The following is a 16,161-nucleotide window of genomic DNA, read 5'->3' as shown; positions in this document are numbered from 1 at the left end:
ACTTAAGTCGTGTCCGACTCTGTGTGATCCCACAGACGGCGGCCACCAGGCTCCCCCGTCCCTGGGACTCTCCAGGCAAGAACAATGGAGTGGGTTGCCATTTCCTTCTCCAATGCATGAAAGTGAAAAGTGAAAGGGAAGTCGCTCAGTCATGTCCGACTCTTAGCAACCCCATGGACTGCAGCCCACCAAGCTCCTCCATCCATGGGATTTTCCAGGCAAAGTACTGGAGTGGGGTGCCATTGCCTTCTCCGGTGAAACAGTATAGCCCCTACATGTTTATGTAAAATCCTCTTCACACTAAGCAAGTGAATGTAAAGAAAATAATGTGTTATGTTGAAAAAGTAGCATGTGCTAGCAATTCAGTGTCATGCCTCCAAATTAACTAAATCTATCATCTTTTTTTACAAGATGGCTAATAATGTTTTAAAATACATTCATACTCCTAAAGCATTACAGGATTCTCTTTGAAAATTTTTTACACCTTTATATTTGGATAGTTATATGACAGAGAGAAATATAGATGATCACATTTCCGTATGCTTTTGTGAATGTCTTTTAGAATTCAAACTCTGCATACATTTTACCAAAATCTGTTCTTCTTTCATTGCTAAGTCATGTCTGATTCTTTTGCGACCCCATGGACTGTAGCCTGCCACACTCTTTTGTCCAGGGGATTTCCCAGGCAAGAATATTCCCAGGCAGGAGTGGGTTGTCATTTCCTTCTCCAGGGTATCTTCCATGCCCAGGGATCAAACCTGTGTTTCCTGCATTGGCAGGTGGATTATGTACCACTGAGTCACCAAGGAAGCCCAGAAAGGGACAAACCAAGGACTGAGCTTAAACTGAGGGCAGGGTTAACACCACAACTGACCAGAGTAGGTTGCATGGAGAAAAAAGTAAGTAGCAAAGGCCTTTGCTCATGTGCGTGCTAAGTCACTTCAGTGGCGTCCGACTCTTTGTGACCCCATGGACTATAGCCCACCAGGCTCTTCTGTCCATGGGATTCTCCAGGCAAGAATATTGGGTTGCCATGCCCTCCTCCAGGGGATCTTCCTAACCCAGGAATCAAACCAGCATCTCTAACTTCTCCTGCATTGGCAAGTGGGTTCTTTACCACCAGCATCACCTGGGAAGCCCACAGCAAAGGCCTTTGTGTAAGACAGATCCCACTGTCTTTTAGCAGGTTGGCCAGGATCTGGACTAGAGGGTGCTGGGTGGGCTTGCTTCTGCTCCTGAGGGCCAAAGGCTGGCGATGCCAGCAGCACAGTGGGGACTGCACTCCTGGCAGGGCTCCTGTCGCCTGAGTGCCAAACAGCCCCACACATCAGCTTTCCCAGCCATTTCCTTTATAACCTTCCCAAAGACCTGGTCACTGATGGAAAGACAGAAAGCACCCAGCACCTTGATCATCAGACCCCCTGTTAGTACACCCTTCACATTTAAATAAGAAACAATATCAAGGGCCTGCCTGTCTCCTTTCTCTTCCACACTGGTCCATTATCTTTTCTCAATCAGACAAGAGGCCGAACTGCACAGACAAAATATTACCAAAATAATCTCTCACTATTTCAGTAACTTTTTATGAAACTATTTTGTTCATTATAGAAGATCCAGAAGATGCAAATAATGAAAATGGAAATAACTTAAAATACCACCCTTTTATTGACATTAACTTCTAATATTTCCTTCTAATCTACTTTGTAAATTTTAAAGTGCTTTGATACAAATATATCTACAAAATACCCTACAAAAGATTTAAAAAACAAAACAAAAGAGCAAAACCTTGGTCATACCACAGATATCTTTTTTCCCCAAATAGGGATTGAACCCACAGCCTTTGCACTGGAAGGGCAGAATCTTAATAACTAAACCATTAGGCAAGTGCCTTTCAGAGACCTGTTTTATCTATTCCTTGCTGGTACCGCCACCTAATGGGAGAACTTTGTCACTTCATACAAGGCTTGGACTGTCTTAATCCATTTTCTCTGTATGAAATGTTTATATGGAGAAGAGAGCTACCTAAGAAGCAGAGTCGGGGGGACCAGGTGTCTTTGGCAACAGGGATGAAGTTGACCGACCGAACGAAGTTCTCAGAGGCCACAGTGGGTGAACTCCTGCTCCGTCACTTTCTTGGAGAGGCACGTGTGAATGTGAATGAATTAGCTGAAAACAGTGGAGACCCAAGGCCAGTCTCCTTCATGAGGTCTAGTCCCGGCTCTGTGTTTAGAACCCCGAGGAGTTGCTTCATGTCTCTGAACCTCAGTTTCCTCATTGGTTAATACAGGTTTCAGTGATAACCCCGAAGGCTCTGTGTAGCCTGGTGTCTGTTTCAGGGAAGATAAATAACCGTAGACTCATGCAGGCCTCCACAAGCCCTAATCCATGCTAGATCCTGCTCTGTGATCCCAGTTCTGTCTTCTGTGGGGGTGAGGAGGGGGGTGGGGGAAGACAGCTTCAGAATCATTTTGCAAGTAATGCTCTAGGCTGCCACCATTGGTGAATGGGAGTTGACACCCAATCTGAAATATATTTTTAGCTCTCCTTATTTGGCAGGTGGGGGAGTCATTCATCCCATGACTCAGCGGCACAGGAAATCTTTTTTCCCAACCAGGTATGGAACCAGTGTCCCCTGCAGTGGAAGTGCAAAGTCCTACCCACTGGACTACCAGGGAAGTCCCTGCGTCTCTATTTTTTTTTTTTTTAATAATAAACCTTTGACTTGGGCTGTGAAGGTGTAAAGAATGGAGTTTCATAGATGCAGCGAGATAATATCCAGTTATTATTTCTATTATACGGAGAAGGCAATGGCACCCCACTCCAGTACTCTTGCCTGGAAAATCCCATGGACGGAGGATCCTGGCAGGCTGCAGTCCAGGGTGTCGCTAAGAGTTGGACACGACTGAGCGACTTCACTTTCACTTTTCACTTTCATGCATTGGAGAAGGAAATGGCAACCCACTCCAGTGTTCTTGCCTGGAGAATCCCAGGGATGGGGGAGCCTGGTGGGCTTCCATCTATGGGGTCGCACAGAGTTGGACACGACTGAAGTGACTTAGCAGCAGCATTTCTATTATATATTATTTTTCCTAATCACTAAAGTAAAATGTATTTACTGTAGAAAATTTGGAAAATACAGAAAAATATGAAGAAGTAAAATTATCTAGCAAAACTCACCATTAACAATTAGTTGCATTTTCTCCCAGTTCAGTTCAGTTCAGTCACTCGTGCTCGATTCTTTGCAACCCCGTGGACTGCAGCACACCAGGCTTCCCTGTCCATCACCAACTCTCAGAGCTTACTCAGACTCATGTCCACTGAGTCTGTGACGCCATCCAACCATCTCATCCTCTATTATCCCCTTCTCCTCCTGCCTTCAATCTTTCCCAGCATCAGGGTCTTATCCAATGAGTCAGTTCTTTGCATCAGGTGGCCCAAGTATTGGAGCTTCAGCTTCAGCATCAGTCCTTCCAGTGAATATTCACGACTGATTTCCTTTAGGATGGACTAGTTGGATCTCCTTGCAGTCCAAGGGACTCTCAAGAGTCTTCTCCAACACCACGGTTCAAAAGCATCAATTCTTCAGCCCTCAGCTTTCTTTATAGTGCAACTCTCACATCCATACATGACTACTGGAAAAACCATAGTTTTGACTAGACTGACCTTTGTTGGCAAAGTAATGTCTTTGTTGGCAAAGTAATGTCTCTGCTTTTTAATATGCTGTCTAGGTTGGTCATAGCTTTTCTTCCAAGGATCAAGCGTCTTTTAATTTAATGGTTGCAGTCAGCATCTGCAGTGATTTTGGGCCCCCCCAAAAAATAAAGTTTCTCACTGTTTCCATTGTTTCCCCATCTATTTCCCATGAAGTGATGGGACCGGATGCCATGATACTGGTTTTTTAATGCTGAGTTTTAAGCCAGCTTTTCACTCTCCTCTTTCACTTTCATCAAGAGTCTCTTTAATTTTACTTTGCTTTCTGCCATAAGGGTGGTGTCATCTACATATCTGAGGTTATTGATATTTCTCCCAGCAATCTTGATTCCAGCTTGTGCTTCGTCCAGCCCGGCATTTCACGTGATGTACTCTGCATATAAGTTAAATAAGCAAGGTGACAATATACAGACTTGACATACTCCTTTCCCTATTTGGAACCAGTCTGTTGTTCCATGTCCAGTTCTAACTGTTGCTTCTTGACCTGCATACAGATTTCTCAGGAGGCATGTCAGGTGGTCTGGTATTCCCATCTCTTTCAGAATTTTCCACAGTTTTTTGTGATCCACAACAAATGTATATACAGACACATGTACATTTATTCACTTATAACAAAATTAGGATATTATTTTACAAAACATTTTTCTCACTTATGAATATTTTCATGTTATTAAATTCCATCAAAATCACAAAATTATTACATCCAAGGTAGAAGTTCCCTGCTGGTCCAGTGGTTAGGCACAAGTTCAGTCCCTGGTCTGGGTACTAAGACAGCCAAAATATTTTTTTTTAAAGTCCAGGGTAAAGAAAATGGGAAGAAAAGAACAGAGCCTTGAAAGTGTTAGAAAGGGCCTCCCACAATGTATGGTTTCTGTTTGGACAGCAGCCCCCATTTCCTTCCTCTTCCGTCATCCCTGAACCACCAGACTAGAATCCGAAGCTTCTGACTTCCTGTGATTTGAAATTATGTTATACTCAGCATAATATAAGTAGATTTAAAAATGCATTGTTGGGGACTTCCCTGGTGATGCCGTGGATAAGAATCCACCTGCCAGTGCAGGAGACATGGGTTCGATCCCTGGTCTGGAAAGATCCCCCAGAGCAACTAAGCCTTTGAGCCACAACCACTGAACCTACTCACCTTAAAGCCCAAGAGCCACAACTACTGAAGCACACATGCCTAGAGCCTGTGCTCCATCACAAGAGAAGCCACTGCAGTGAGAAGCCCACGCACCACAGCAAAAAGTAGCCCCCACTCGCCACACCTAGAGAAAGCCTGCACAAAGTGATGAAGACCAAACCCATTCATTAAAAATTTTTTTAATGCATTATGGCTTGTGACCTATACCAATGTTTTACAAGGATCATCAGCTAGTACAGTAAATATAGACAAGTTGACTTTTCCGCTCCCTCCTTCCCTCACAGGCTTGGGAGGATAAATAAGACTTGACTTAACTCACTGAAGACACGCTAAAGAGATACTAAGATTAATACTAATAATGTAGTATAGAAAGTAACGAGAGGAAGTTTTTTAATCTACCACATTGGCAAAGGTGAAAACATAACAATAATAATATTTATAAGTGTATAGAGAAGTGTCTCACCTACTTTTGGTGGGATTCAAATTAGTACAGTCTTCCAGAGGGCAGTTTCTGAAGCCTTGTATGTATGCCTTGACCCAGTTAGCCTGCTGTTAGGAATTTATGCCAAGCATGTTACTAAGGATGAAGTTAAGGGTGTGGGCGAATATTCAGTCCCACCGGTGAACGCATGCTCTGTACTCTCAGAGGCACAGCGGGGCTGGCATTTGCTCGTGATGCAGAAGCACAATGGCTGGATTGTTTTCCAGGGTGGTTGCAGCTCTAAGGCCTGTTCTCTGTGTGGTCCAAGTCGTCTGTTAACAAGGCAGTCCTCTTGTGTGGACCCAGCCGAAGGAAAGACATCTGGTTTCCAGCTCTGCAGATCGGCTAGAAAAATGGTCGGGTATCCCCATTCACACTGAATCTGGGTTGTTTTTTCTTTTTAATAATTAAATTTTTTATTCCACGCTCTAACAACCTTCTTCCATTTGCTGACTAGTCTAATAACTTTTTAACTGGAGAATAATTGCTTTACAATATTATGCTGGTTTCTGCCATATATCAACATGAGTCAGCCACAGGTACGCATATGTCCCCTCCCTCTTGAGCCTCCCTCCTGACCCTGAATCTGGATTTCTTTTTTAAACTAGAATACATGTTCATCCCAGCAGATTAGCCAAATTTTTTAAGGATCCGGATTAAAGCATGGACTTAGCTAAGCTAAGCTAAGTCACTTCAGTTGTGTCCGACTCTGTGCGACCCCATAGACGGCAGCCCACCAGGCTCTGCCGTCCCTGGGATTCTCCAGGCAAGAAGACTGGAGTGGGTTGCCATTTCCTTCTCCAATGCATGAAAGTGAAAAGTGAAAGGGAAGTCGCTCAGTTGTGTCCGATTCTTCGCTACCCCATGGACTGCAGCCTACCAGCCTCCTCCATCCATGGGATTTTCCAGGCAAGAGTACTGGAGTGGGGTGCCATTGCCTTCTCTGGCATGGACTTAGGAGAATGCACAATTTCTGTATGGAGGTGAGGGGGTTTGCCTGTACTTTCTCGAATTCCCATGCTAAATATGCCAAAGCCTCACTGTTGGACTTATCTCTGGAGGTAATGAGTGAGCAACTTCGATCTTTGGATTATCATGGAAAGTATTTTATTCAGAGGGGACATTCTCACAAAGGATATTTAAAGGGTTTCTTTTTTTTTTTCACATGCCCCATATATCATGTTTTCATTCTGAATAGTCTATTGTCTTCCTGCATGGTGGTGGGAATCAACTGGATTCTCAAATGAATGGAAGATTTAGTTAAAGAAATGTACTTGTCACAAATGAAGATAATCAGATGGCTATTTCCACAAACTTATTTTGAAGGGAGTAGGTCCTCTTTCATTGACCTAACTTCTTTGGAAAATATCATCTAATGAGCTATAATCAGCTGACGCCTTTAAATATAAAGTATTCTGGTACATTATTTGGCATTGCCTTTCTTTGGGATTGGAATGAAAACTGACCTTTTCCAGTTCTGTGGCCACTGCTGAGTTTTCCAATTTGCTGGCATATTGAGTGCAGCACTTTCACAGCATCATCTTTTAGGATTTGAAATAGCTCAACTGGAATTCCATCACCTCCACTAGCTTTGTTCATAGTGATGCTTTCTAAGGCCCACTTGACTTCACATTCCAGGATATCTGGCTCTAGGTGAGTGATCACACCATCGTGGTTATCTGAGTCATGAAGATCTTTTTTGTATAGTTCTTCTGTGTATTCTTGCCACCTCTTCTTAATATCTTCTGCTTCTGTTAGGTCCCATACCATTTCTGTCCTTTATTGTGCCCATTTTTGCATGAAATGTTCCCTTGGTATCTCTAATTTTCTTGAAGAGATCTCTAGTCTTTCCCATTCTATTGTTTTCCTCTGTTTCTTTGCATTGATCACTGAGGAAGGCTTTCTTATCTCTCCTTGCTATTTTGGAACTCTGCATTCAAATGGGTATATCTTTCCTTTTCTCCTTTACCTTTTAAGTCTTTTCCTTTCTCAGCTGTTTGCAAGGCCTCCTTGGACAACCATTTTGCCTTTTTGAATTTCTTTTTCTTGGGGATGGTCTTGATCACTGCCTCCTGTACAACGTCATGAATCTCCATCCACAGTTCTTCAGGCACTCTGTTTATCAAATCTAATCCCTTGAATCTATTTGTTAAAGAAAGGCAATGTTTAAAAAAAAAGAAAAGAAAGGTAATGACAAAGAATATTCAAACTACCTCACAATTGTACTCATCTCACTCGCTAGCAAAGATGCTCAAAATTCTCCAAGCCAGGCTTCAACAGTACATGAACCGTGAACTTCCAGATGTTCATGCTGGATTTAGAAAAGGCAGAGGAACCAGAGATCAAATTGCCAACATGTGTTGGATCATTGAAAAAGCAAGAGAGTTCCAGAAAAACATCTACTTCTGCTTTATTGACTACCCCAAAGGCTTTGACTATGTGGATCACAACAAGCTATGGAAAACTCTTAAAGGAAGGGAATACCAGACCACCTGACCTGCCTATTGAGAAATCTGTATGCAGGTCAAGAAGCAACAGTTAGAACCGGACATGGAACAGCAGACTGGTTCCAAATTGGGAAAGGAGTACGTCAAGGCTGTATATTGTCACCCTGCTTATTTAACTTCTATGCAGAGTACATCATGAGAAATGCTGGGCTCAGTGAAGCACAGGCTGAAATCAAGATTTCTAGGAGAAATATCAATAACCTCAGATGTGCAAATGACACTGCTCTTATGGCAGAAAGTGAAGAAGAACTAAAGAGCCTCTTGATGAAAGTGAAAGAGGAGAGTGAAAAAGTTGGCTTAAAACTCAACATTCAGAAAACTAAGATCATGACATCAGTTCAATTTAGTTACCTAGTCGTGTATGACTCTTTTTGACCCCATGAACTGCAACATGCCAGGCCTCCCTGACCATCACCAACGACCAGAGTTTGCTCAAACTCATGTCCATTGTGTTGGTGATGCCATCCAACCATCTCATCCTCTATCATCCCCTTCTCCTCCTGCCCTCAATATTTCCCAGCATCAGGGTCTTCCAATGAGTCACTTCTTTGCATCAGGTGGCCAAAGTATTGGAGTTTCAGCTTCAGCATCAGTCCTTCCAATGAACACTAAGGACTGATCTCCTTTAGGATGGACTGGTTGAATCTCCTTGCAGTCCAAGGGACTCTCAAGAGTCTGCTCCAACACCACAGTTCAAAAGCATCAATTCTTCGGTGCTCAGCTTTCTTTATAGTCCAACTCTCACATCCATACATGACCACTGGAAAAACCATAGCCTTGACTAGACGGACCTTTGTTGGAAAAGTCATGTCCCTGGTTTTCAATATGCTGAAGAAGCTTTACAGTTTTTTGTTTGTTTGTTTCTTCATAAAATTCCTCACATCAGCAGATCACTTCTGATTCATTTCCATTGAGCATTTTATTTTGCAAAAGTCTCACCTGAAATTACACTTCAGCCTGAGGGTAACTCCACTAACTCATTCATTACAATATTGTCAATATCATTAAGCACACAAGTTCTATGAATTCCTAAATGGCAGATAATAGAATGATACAACCATGGCTCACCAGAACCTGAGATGAAAATTCTAAGATTTAATCTTCTATTGCATTTGCTCTCAGGAGTATGTTATGACTGAGTAGGACAGTTGAACAATGGACAAGCTGTCATTAAAGCAGAGGTGCTGCTTTCCACCAACAAGCAGTTAGACACATCTGAGTTTAAACCTCAACCCTATGACTCACTGATTACCAGAATGAAACCGGGCAAGCACTGAACCTCTCTGAGACTAACTAGAAAAAAAAAAAAAAAGGCAAAAGAGCTATTAATGCCTGCCAAACAGCATTGAGGTAAGAAAGTGAAGTTGCTTTGTGAGTGACTTATGTGTTCAGTTTCTAAAGAAAAAAATGTTTCTGGACTGTTTCTGCGTTCTATGGTATAAAGTCCAAACCTAACCCTTGACTTTTCTAGCTGAGCTTTTCCCTTCCTTCTCTGGGTGGGGGGGTAGGGGTGGGGGTGGAGTGAGGGGTAAGTTCTGGAGTGGTGAGCTTGTTTCCCGTCTCCGTCCAGTGGTTTTTCACTAGCCTCACCTCTGCTTTATTCGGTTGGTCACATTGGTTATCTCGTGTTTTAGTATCAAACGTAGGCCTATGTTTATTGAAGAAATAAAGCCTGTAAGTCCTTTCTTTAAGCCCTACCTTAATATATATATGTATATATATACATATATATATATGAGGCTGTATTTTCATGTCTATTTCCTGAAGTTTCTGATGCACCTTCAATATGTTTTATTTATTTTCCACAGATGGTGGTTCCTCAGGGAAGAACAGAAAAGAGGAAAATTATATTTTTGAGTCAAAGAGCAATCGAGGAGGAGGGGAACACCCAGCCCCAGAAGCAGGTAAATGTTCACCTTGGAAATTCATTGCAGAGTCAGAACAATTGCAGAACCACGTATCCTGTAGCTGAGCTTATTAACTGAATCTGCAAGAATTCATGACAAGAACAGGGTATATGGGTTGGAAAAACTGTGTATTCTCATCTTCTATATCACACTTCATCTTAGGGCTCTTGAACTAGTATCTTCACAGCTTTGGTCCTCAGCTTTCTGTTCTCTGAGTTGACTGGAGAGGATGATCACTACAGTCCCTTTCCAGGGGTAACATTCTGTGGAATGAGTAGTACTCAGGACACAGTGGTTAAGAACATGGGCTTCCAGATCAGATGCCAAGGTTCAAATCCCCTGCTCCATCACTAACTCCATGACCGGTTATCTTCTCTCTCTGCATCTCAATTTCCTCATTGGTCAGACGGGTGTAATAACTATACCTGCCTCACAGAGCTGTTAGGGAGAATAGATAGGACATCATATAGAGCTTTTAGCATATTGCTTGGCTCATGCAATAAGCCATATAAATGATGGCTATTATGACTGTTATTTGTGATCAACAAGGGCAGAGGTGTTAGAGTGTACCGTTCTCTCTCCAAGTGCTTCAGTAACAAGAGATGGAAGACACAGGAATGGGGAAAGGGTGCAGGAGGTAGAGGGGATATTTAGTAAGTAGAAAGAAAACTATAATGTCATGGTTTAGGTTATTCTTAACTAGATAGGAAACACTTTCAACATAGTCCTGTAGAAAGGTAGATTTTGATCCTAAATCTCACAAACTAATTAGTAAAATAAAGTTTAGGAGAACCAAATATTATTAAGCTACAGATCTAAACATTGAGAAGACTTCCTTTCTATCCTAGAAGTAGTCTCGTAACAATGGTCACATATAATTTTTAAATAAAATTGTTAAATAATACATAAATTTTTAACAATAAATAAAATTTTAAATAATAAATAATAAAATAATCCAGATATCAAGTATCTAGATGCTGCCCGGTCTGCGGACCTGCTGGACATAGCTGTCCCAGGATATTTAAATAAAAAGAGCCTGTTGGACTTCACTGGTGGTCCAGTGGCTGAGAATCTGCCTACCAATGCAGGAGACACCAGTTCGATCCCTGATCCGGGGAGATTCCACATGCTGTGGAACAATTAAGCCTGTGCGCCACCACGAGAGAAGCCGCCACAATGCGAAGCCAGCGCTGCGCGACCAGAGAGTCACTGCCTCTGCTCACAGCAACAGAGACTCAGTGCTGCAGCCAAAAAATAAACTAAAGAAAAAAGAAGAGCCCGCCCCCTGCCGACAGACACAGAGAACAGGGCTCGCCCCTTGCCTCCATGGCCAGATGTGTCCAGAGACCTTTGGTTCTAATTGCCCGGTGCCTGTCCTAATTGTTATATACCTGAGTGTCACTCCCAGTCTTATGAACAGAATACCCAGTTCATCTACTTAACTCATTTCTGAGAAAACTAGCATGGTGTGTTTTAGAAGAGTGTGTGTGCGTGTGTGTGTGTTAAGTCTCTTCAGTTCAGTTCAGTTCAGTTCAGTCGCTCAGTCATGTCCAACTCTTTGAGACCCCATGAATCGCAGCATGCCAGGCCTCCCTGTCCATCACCATCTCCCAGAGTTCACTCAAACCCATGTCCATCGAGTCAGTGATGCCATCCAGCCATCTCATCCTCTGTCGGCCCCTTCTCCTCCTGCCCCCAATCCCTCCCAGCATCAGAGTCTTTTCCAATGAGTCAACTCTTCGCATGAGGTGGCCAAAGTACTGGAGTTTCAGCTTTAGCATCATTCCTTCCAAAGAACACCCAGGGCTGATCTCCTTTAGAATGGACTGGTTGGATCTCCTTGCAGTCCAAGGGACTCTCAAGAGTCTTCTCCAACACCACAGTTCAAAACCATCAATTCTTCAGCGCTCAGCTTTCTTCATAGTCCAACTCTCAGATCCATACGTGACCACTGGAAAAACCATAGCCTTGACTAGATGGACCTTTGTTGGCAAATTAATGTCTCTGCTTTTCAATATGCTATCTAGGTTGGTCATAACTTTTCTTCCAAGGAGTAAGCGTCTTTTAATTTCATGGCTGCAGTCACCATCTGCAGTGATTTTGGAGCCCCCCAAAATAAAGTCTGACACTGTTTCCACTGTTTCCCCATCTATTTCCCATGAAGTGATGGGACCAGATGCCATCATCTTCGTTTTCTGAATGTTGAGCTTTAAGCCAACTTTTTCACTCTCCTCTTTCACTTTCATCAAGAGGCTTTTTAGTTCCCCTTTACTTTCTGCCATAAGGGTGGTATCATCTGCATATCTGAGGTTATTGATATTTCTCCCAGGAATCTTGATTCCAGCTTGTGCTTCCTCCAGCCCAGTGTTTCTCATCAGTCGTGTTCAATTCTTTGAGACCCCATAGACTGTATCCTGCCAGGCTCCTCTGTCCATGGGATTCTCCAGGCAAGAATACTGGAGTGGGTAGCTATTCCCTTCTCCAGGGAATCTTCCAGACCCAGGGATCAAGCCTGCATCTCTTATGTCTCCTGAACTGGCAGGCTGGTTCTTTACCAATAGTGCCTCCTGGGAAGCCCTTAGAAGAAGGTGGGAAATTTTAAATTACCTGAACTAAAAGCATTAAAGTATGCCAACTGAGTATTTAAAAGTTGAAAATAACTTTCAGTATCCTAGCAAATACTTTATGGGAGGCATCATCTTCTTTGTCATCAAATTGATTAATAAATCATTCCTGATTCATTAGCCGGGAATCAGATATGACAGTAGAGCAACCCTATGCCTGACTTTTTGTTGTTGTTTAGTTGCTAAGTTGTATCCAACTCTTTTGTGACCTCATGGACTGTAGTCCGCCAGTCTCCTCTGTTCATGGGATTTCCCAGGCAAGAATGCTGGAAGTGGGTTGCAATTTCCTATCCAGGGGATCTGCCTGACCCAGGGACTGAATCCTCCTCTCCTGCATTGGCAGGCAGATTCTTTACTACGGAGCACTTGGGAAGCCGTATCTGACTTTGGCAAACAGAAAATCCCCTTAGATTATATGCTGTTTTATGATTGCCATAGCTCCCTCTGAGTCCCATTCTTGGGACTGGGGTCTTCGATCATAGCTCTCTTCTCCTGAAGCCTGAACGCTGGTGTTCATCTTCAAACAAGTCATATGCATTTAGAAAGGCAGCCTGTAATCAATTTCCTTCTCTGAACAAGCAGAACTGGGGCTGGGTGTCGGGATCCAGTTTGTAAGAAATGGTTTTAGATTCCTAGGGTTGACCAAATCTCTTTTTCATCCAGTTCCTTTGTAACCTATCCATCTTTGTGACTAGTACTGGAAGATGCAGGAAAACTGACACCTTCAGGGCCAAACTGAACCTTTTCAGAACTTCTTTCCTCAGGGTCACCATTAGGAAACTGGAATGTATGCACCAGCTCAAGAGTCAAATTCTAGATGGTTGGTTTATCACAGACTCTTATCTTTTACAATTCTCTTTGGGAATATTGTGCATGTATGCTCAGTCATGTCCAACTCTTTGCAACCCCATGGACTGTAGCCTCCTAGCCTCCTCTGTCCATGGGATTTTCCAGGTAGGAATACTGTAGTGGTTGCCATTTCCTTTTCCAGGGGATCTTCCTGACCCAAGGATCGAACCCACGCCTCCAGCGTCTCCTGCATTGGCAGGCAGATTCTTTGCCACTGAGCTTCCTGGGAAGCCCTTGGGAATACTGGCCTCACTCAAACCACTGTTTTGTATCAAGAGTCACTGATGCAACCTCCTCATCCCATCCTCCTGAACCCAGACAATTCCAGAATGTTCTTGAGAATTTTCTTCAGTTTTACCTAGGATTCCACAAATACACCAGAGTTTGAAATGCCATTAGTGTGTACTCAGCTCCAGCTCCTCTTGTCTTGGAGAGGAGGCCAGCTATACCTGGGAATGATTTTAAGCTCAGAAAATCAAAGCTATCCCAGGTGGCGCTAGTGGAAAAGAACCTGTCTGTCAACTTAGGAGACACAAGAGATTCAAATTCGATCTCAGGGTTGAGAAGATCCCCTGGAGGAGGGCATGATAACCCACTCCCATATTCTTGCCTGGAGAATCCCATGAACAGAGGAGCCTGGCGGGCTACAGTCCATGGGGCTGCAAGAGTCAGACACGACTTAGTGACTAAACCACCACCACCATCAGGAGTGAACTTTCTCAGTTACTTGCCCCCAATACCTGTCAGTACCCACCCTCTCTCTTTTTTTTTTCTTGGCCCCACTGTGCTGTATGTGGGATCTTAGTCCCCCAACCAGGGATCAAAGCCATGTCCCCTGCATTGGGAGTGTGGAGTCTTAATCACTGGACCACCAGGGAAGTCTTCCACCCTCTCTTCCTTTCCTCCAGTGCTAAAGGAAAAGTATCCCCTCTTTCCAAGGTCAGTATCCCTCCCCCGACCTTGATGCAGCTCCTTATCACCTCAAGTTTGTTTTTCCATCATTTATTAACTCCCCATGTTTATAATCTCCACTGGTTCATTCCCCTAGACACATTCAGCTCTCAAAATATACAAGAAACAAAACAGCATCCCTCAGCCTTCAATCTCCCTGTAAATGAACTCCCAATTGCTAAGCGCAGTGGCCTCTCCAGGCCTCGCCTCACTTGACCTTTCCTTAGCATTCGATTCTGCTGACCACTGTCCTCTTGAAATAGCCTCAGCCCTCTGCTTCCAGGACTCCCCGCTCGGTTGGTTGCCAGCCATCCCTCTGACATGTCTCTTTCTATGCTTTCTGGTTCTCTTCTTTGTCTGCCCTCTTAAATGTTGATGTCTCCTAGAGCCTTGTTCCTGGCCCTCTTCTCTCTTCCCTTTCTCTCTGGAAGTCTCACCCAGTTTTGTAGCTGCAACCACCACCTTAATCCTAAAGGGCTCCACATATTTTTAAAAAATTTTATGTATTTATCTTACTTTGGCTGTGCTGGGTCTTTGCTGCTGTGCTCGATCTTTCTCTAGTTGTGGTGAGCAGGGACCACTCTCTAGTTGCAGTGTGAAGGCTTCTCCTTGCAGTGGCTTCTCTTGTTGCAGAGCACAGGCTCCAGGAGATGCGGGCTTCAGTAGTTGCGGCACACGGGCTTAGTAGTTGTGGTGTATGGGCTTAGTTGCTCCATGACATGTGGAATCTTCCCGGGTCAGGGATCAAATCCATGTCTCCCACATTTGGCAGGCTGATTCTTAACCACTGGACCACCAGAGAAGTCCCAACCCTTCACATATTTAAGCCCAACTAATCAAAGAACCAAATAGAAAATTCTACCTGGATTGGCGTTCAGTTCAGTTCAGTTCAGTCGCTCAGTCGTGTCCGACTCTTTGCGACCCCATGAATCGCAGCACGCCAGGCCTCCCTGTCCATCATCAACTCCCGGAGTTCACCCAGACTCACGCCCATCGAGTCAGTGATGCCATCCAGCCATCTCATCCTCTGTTGTCCCCTTCTCCTCCTGCCCCCAATCCCTCCCAGCATCAGAGTCTTTTCCAAGGAGTCAACTCTTCGCATGAGGTGGCCAAAGTACTGGAGTTTCAGCTTTAGCATCATTTCTTCCAAAGAAATCCCAGGGCTGATCTCCTTCAGAATGGACTGGTTGGATCTCCTTGCAGTCCAAGGGACTCTCAAGAGTCTTCTCCAACACCACAGTTCAAAAGCATCAATTCTTCAGCGCTCAGCCTTCTTCACAGTCCAACTCTCACATCCATACATGACCACAGGAAAAACCATAGCCTTGACTAGACAGACCTTCGTCGGCAAAGTAATGTCTCTGCTTTTGAATATGCTATCTAGGTTGGTCATAACTTTCCTTCCAAGGAGTAAGCGTCTTTTAATTTCATGGCTGTAGGCATCTCAATATGAAACTGTCAAAAAATAATCTCCCTCGCCTACCCTAAACAAGGTCCATCAGTCATCTAAATCGTGCAAGCAAACGTCCTAGGAATCAGATGCATGGACCACTCCTTTTTATATCTGCACTTCATATATAATTCTACCATAGTAACTACAATACTTTATTGTATCTTTTCATTTAAATGTCTTTCTTACCCAGATTTGAAAATGATCATTAGAAAATGGCATTAGAAAATACTCTCATTTAACTTTTGAAGAAGTGGTATAAATAGTGGTTCTGAAACTGTACTGTTTTACCACGTCCCATACTTAGTCAAGTCACTTAATCCTCGATAACTTAGTTCCCTCATTTGTAAAATGGGGATACAAACAGTACGAACTCATATGGTGGTTGTGAGAATTAAATTACTTCATGTATAAAGCACTCTTTACTATCTTTGATTATCAGTGTCAGGCACATGGCTATTAATGCAAAATGAATGAATAAATAAATGAAAGAAAATATTATGAAGTCAGTTTATGCAATGGAGATTTTTGCTCTTCTAG

The 16,161-nt window shown here is 43.4% G+C and overlaps 1 protein-coding gene across 1 annotated transcript in view; it reads left to right on the top strand.

The window, feature by feature from the left end:
* LRP11 (LDL receptor related protein 11) overlaps window positions 1-16,161 on the top strand; it is a 57,936-nt gene that overhangs the window by 38,854 nt on the left and 2,921 nt on the right. Inside the window, exon 6 of the mRNA XM_070796336.1 lies at window positions 9,649-9,744. Within this exon, the coding sequence (XP_070652437.1) occupies window positions 9,649-9,744 (96 nt within the window). The remainder of the gene's footprint in view (window positions 1-9,648; window positions 9,745-16,161) is intronic.

This window comes from Bos indicus, chromosome 9, assembly GCF_029378745.1.
Source record: "Bos indicus isolate NIAB-ARS_2022 breed Sahiwal x Tharparkar chromosome 9, NIAB-ARS_B.indTharparkar_mat_pri_1.0, whole genome shotgun sequence".
NCBI lineage: Eukaryota > Metazoa > Chordata > Mammalia > Artiodactyla > Bovidae > Bos > Bos indicus.
The sequence above is the reverse complement of the archived record's forward strand: the minus strand, read 5'-3'. Positions and strand labels throughout refer to the sequence as shown.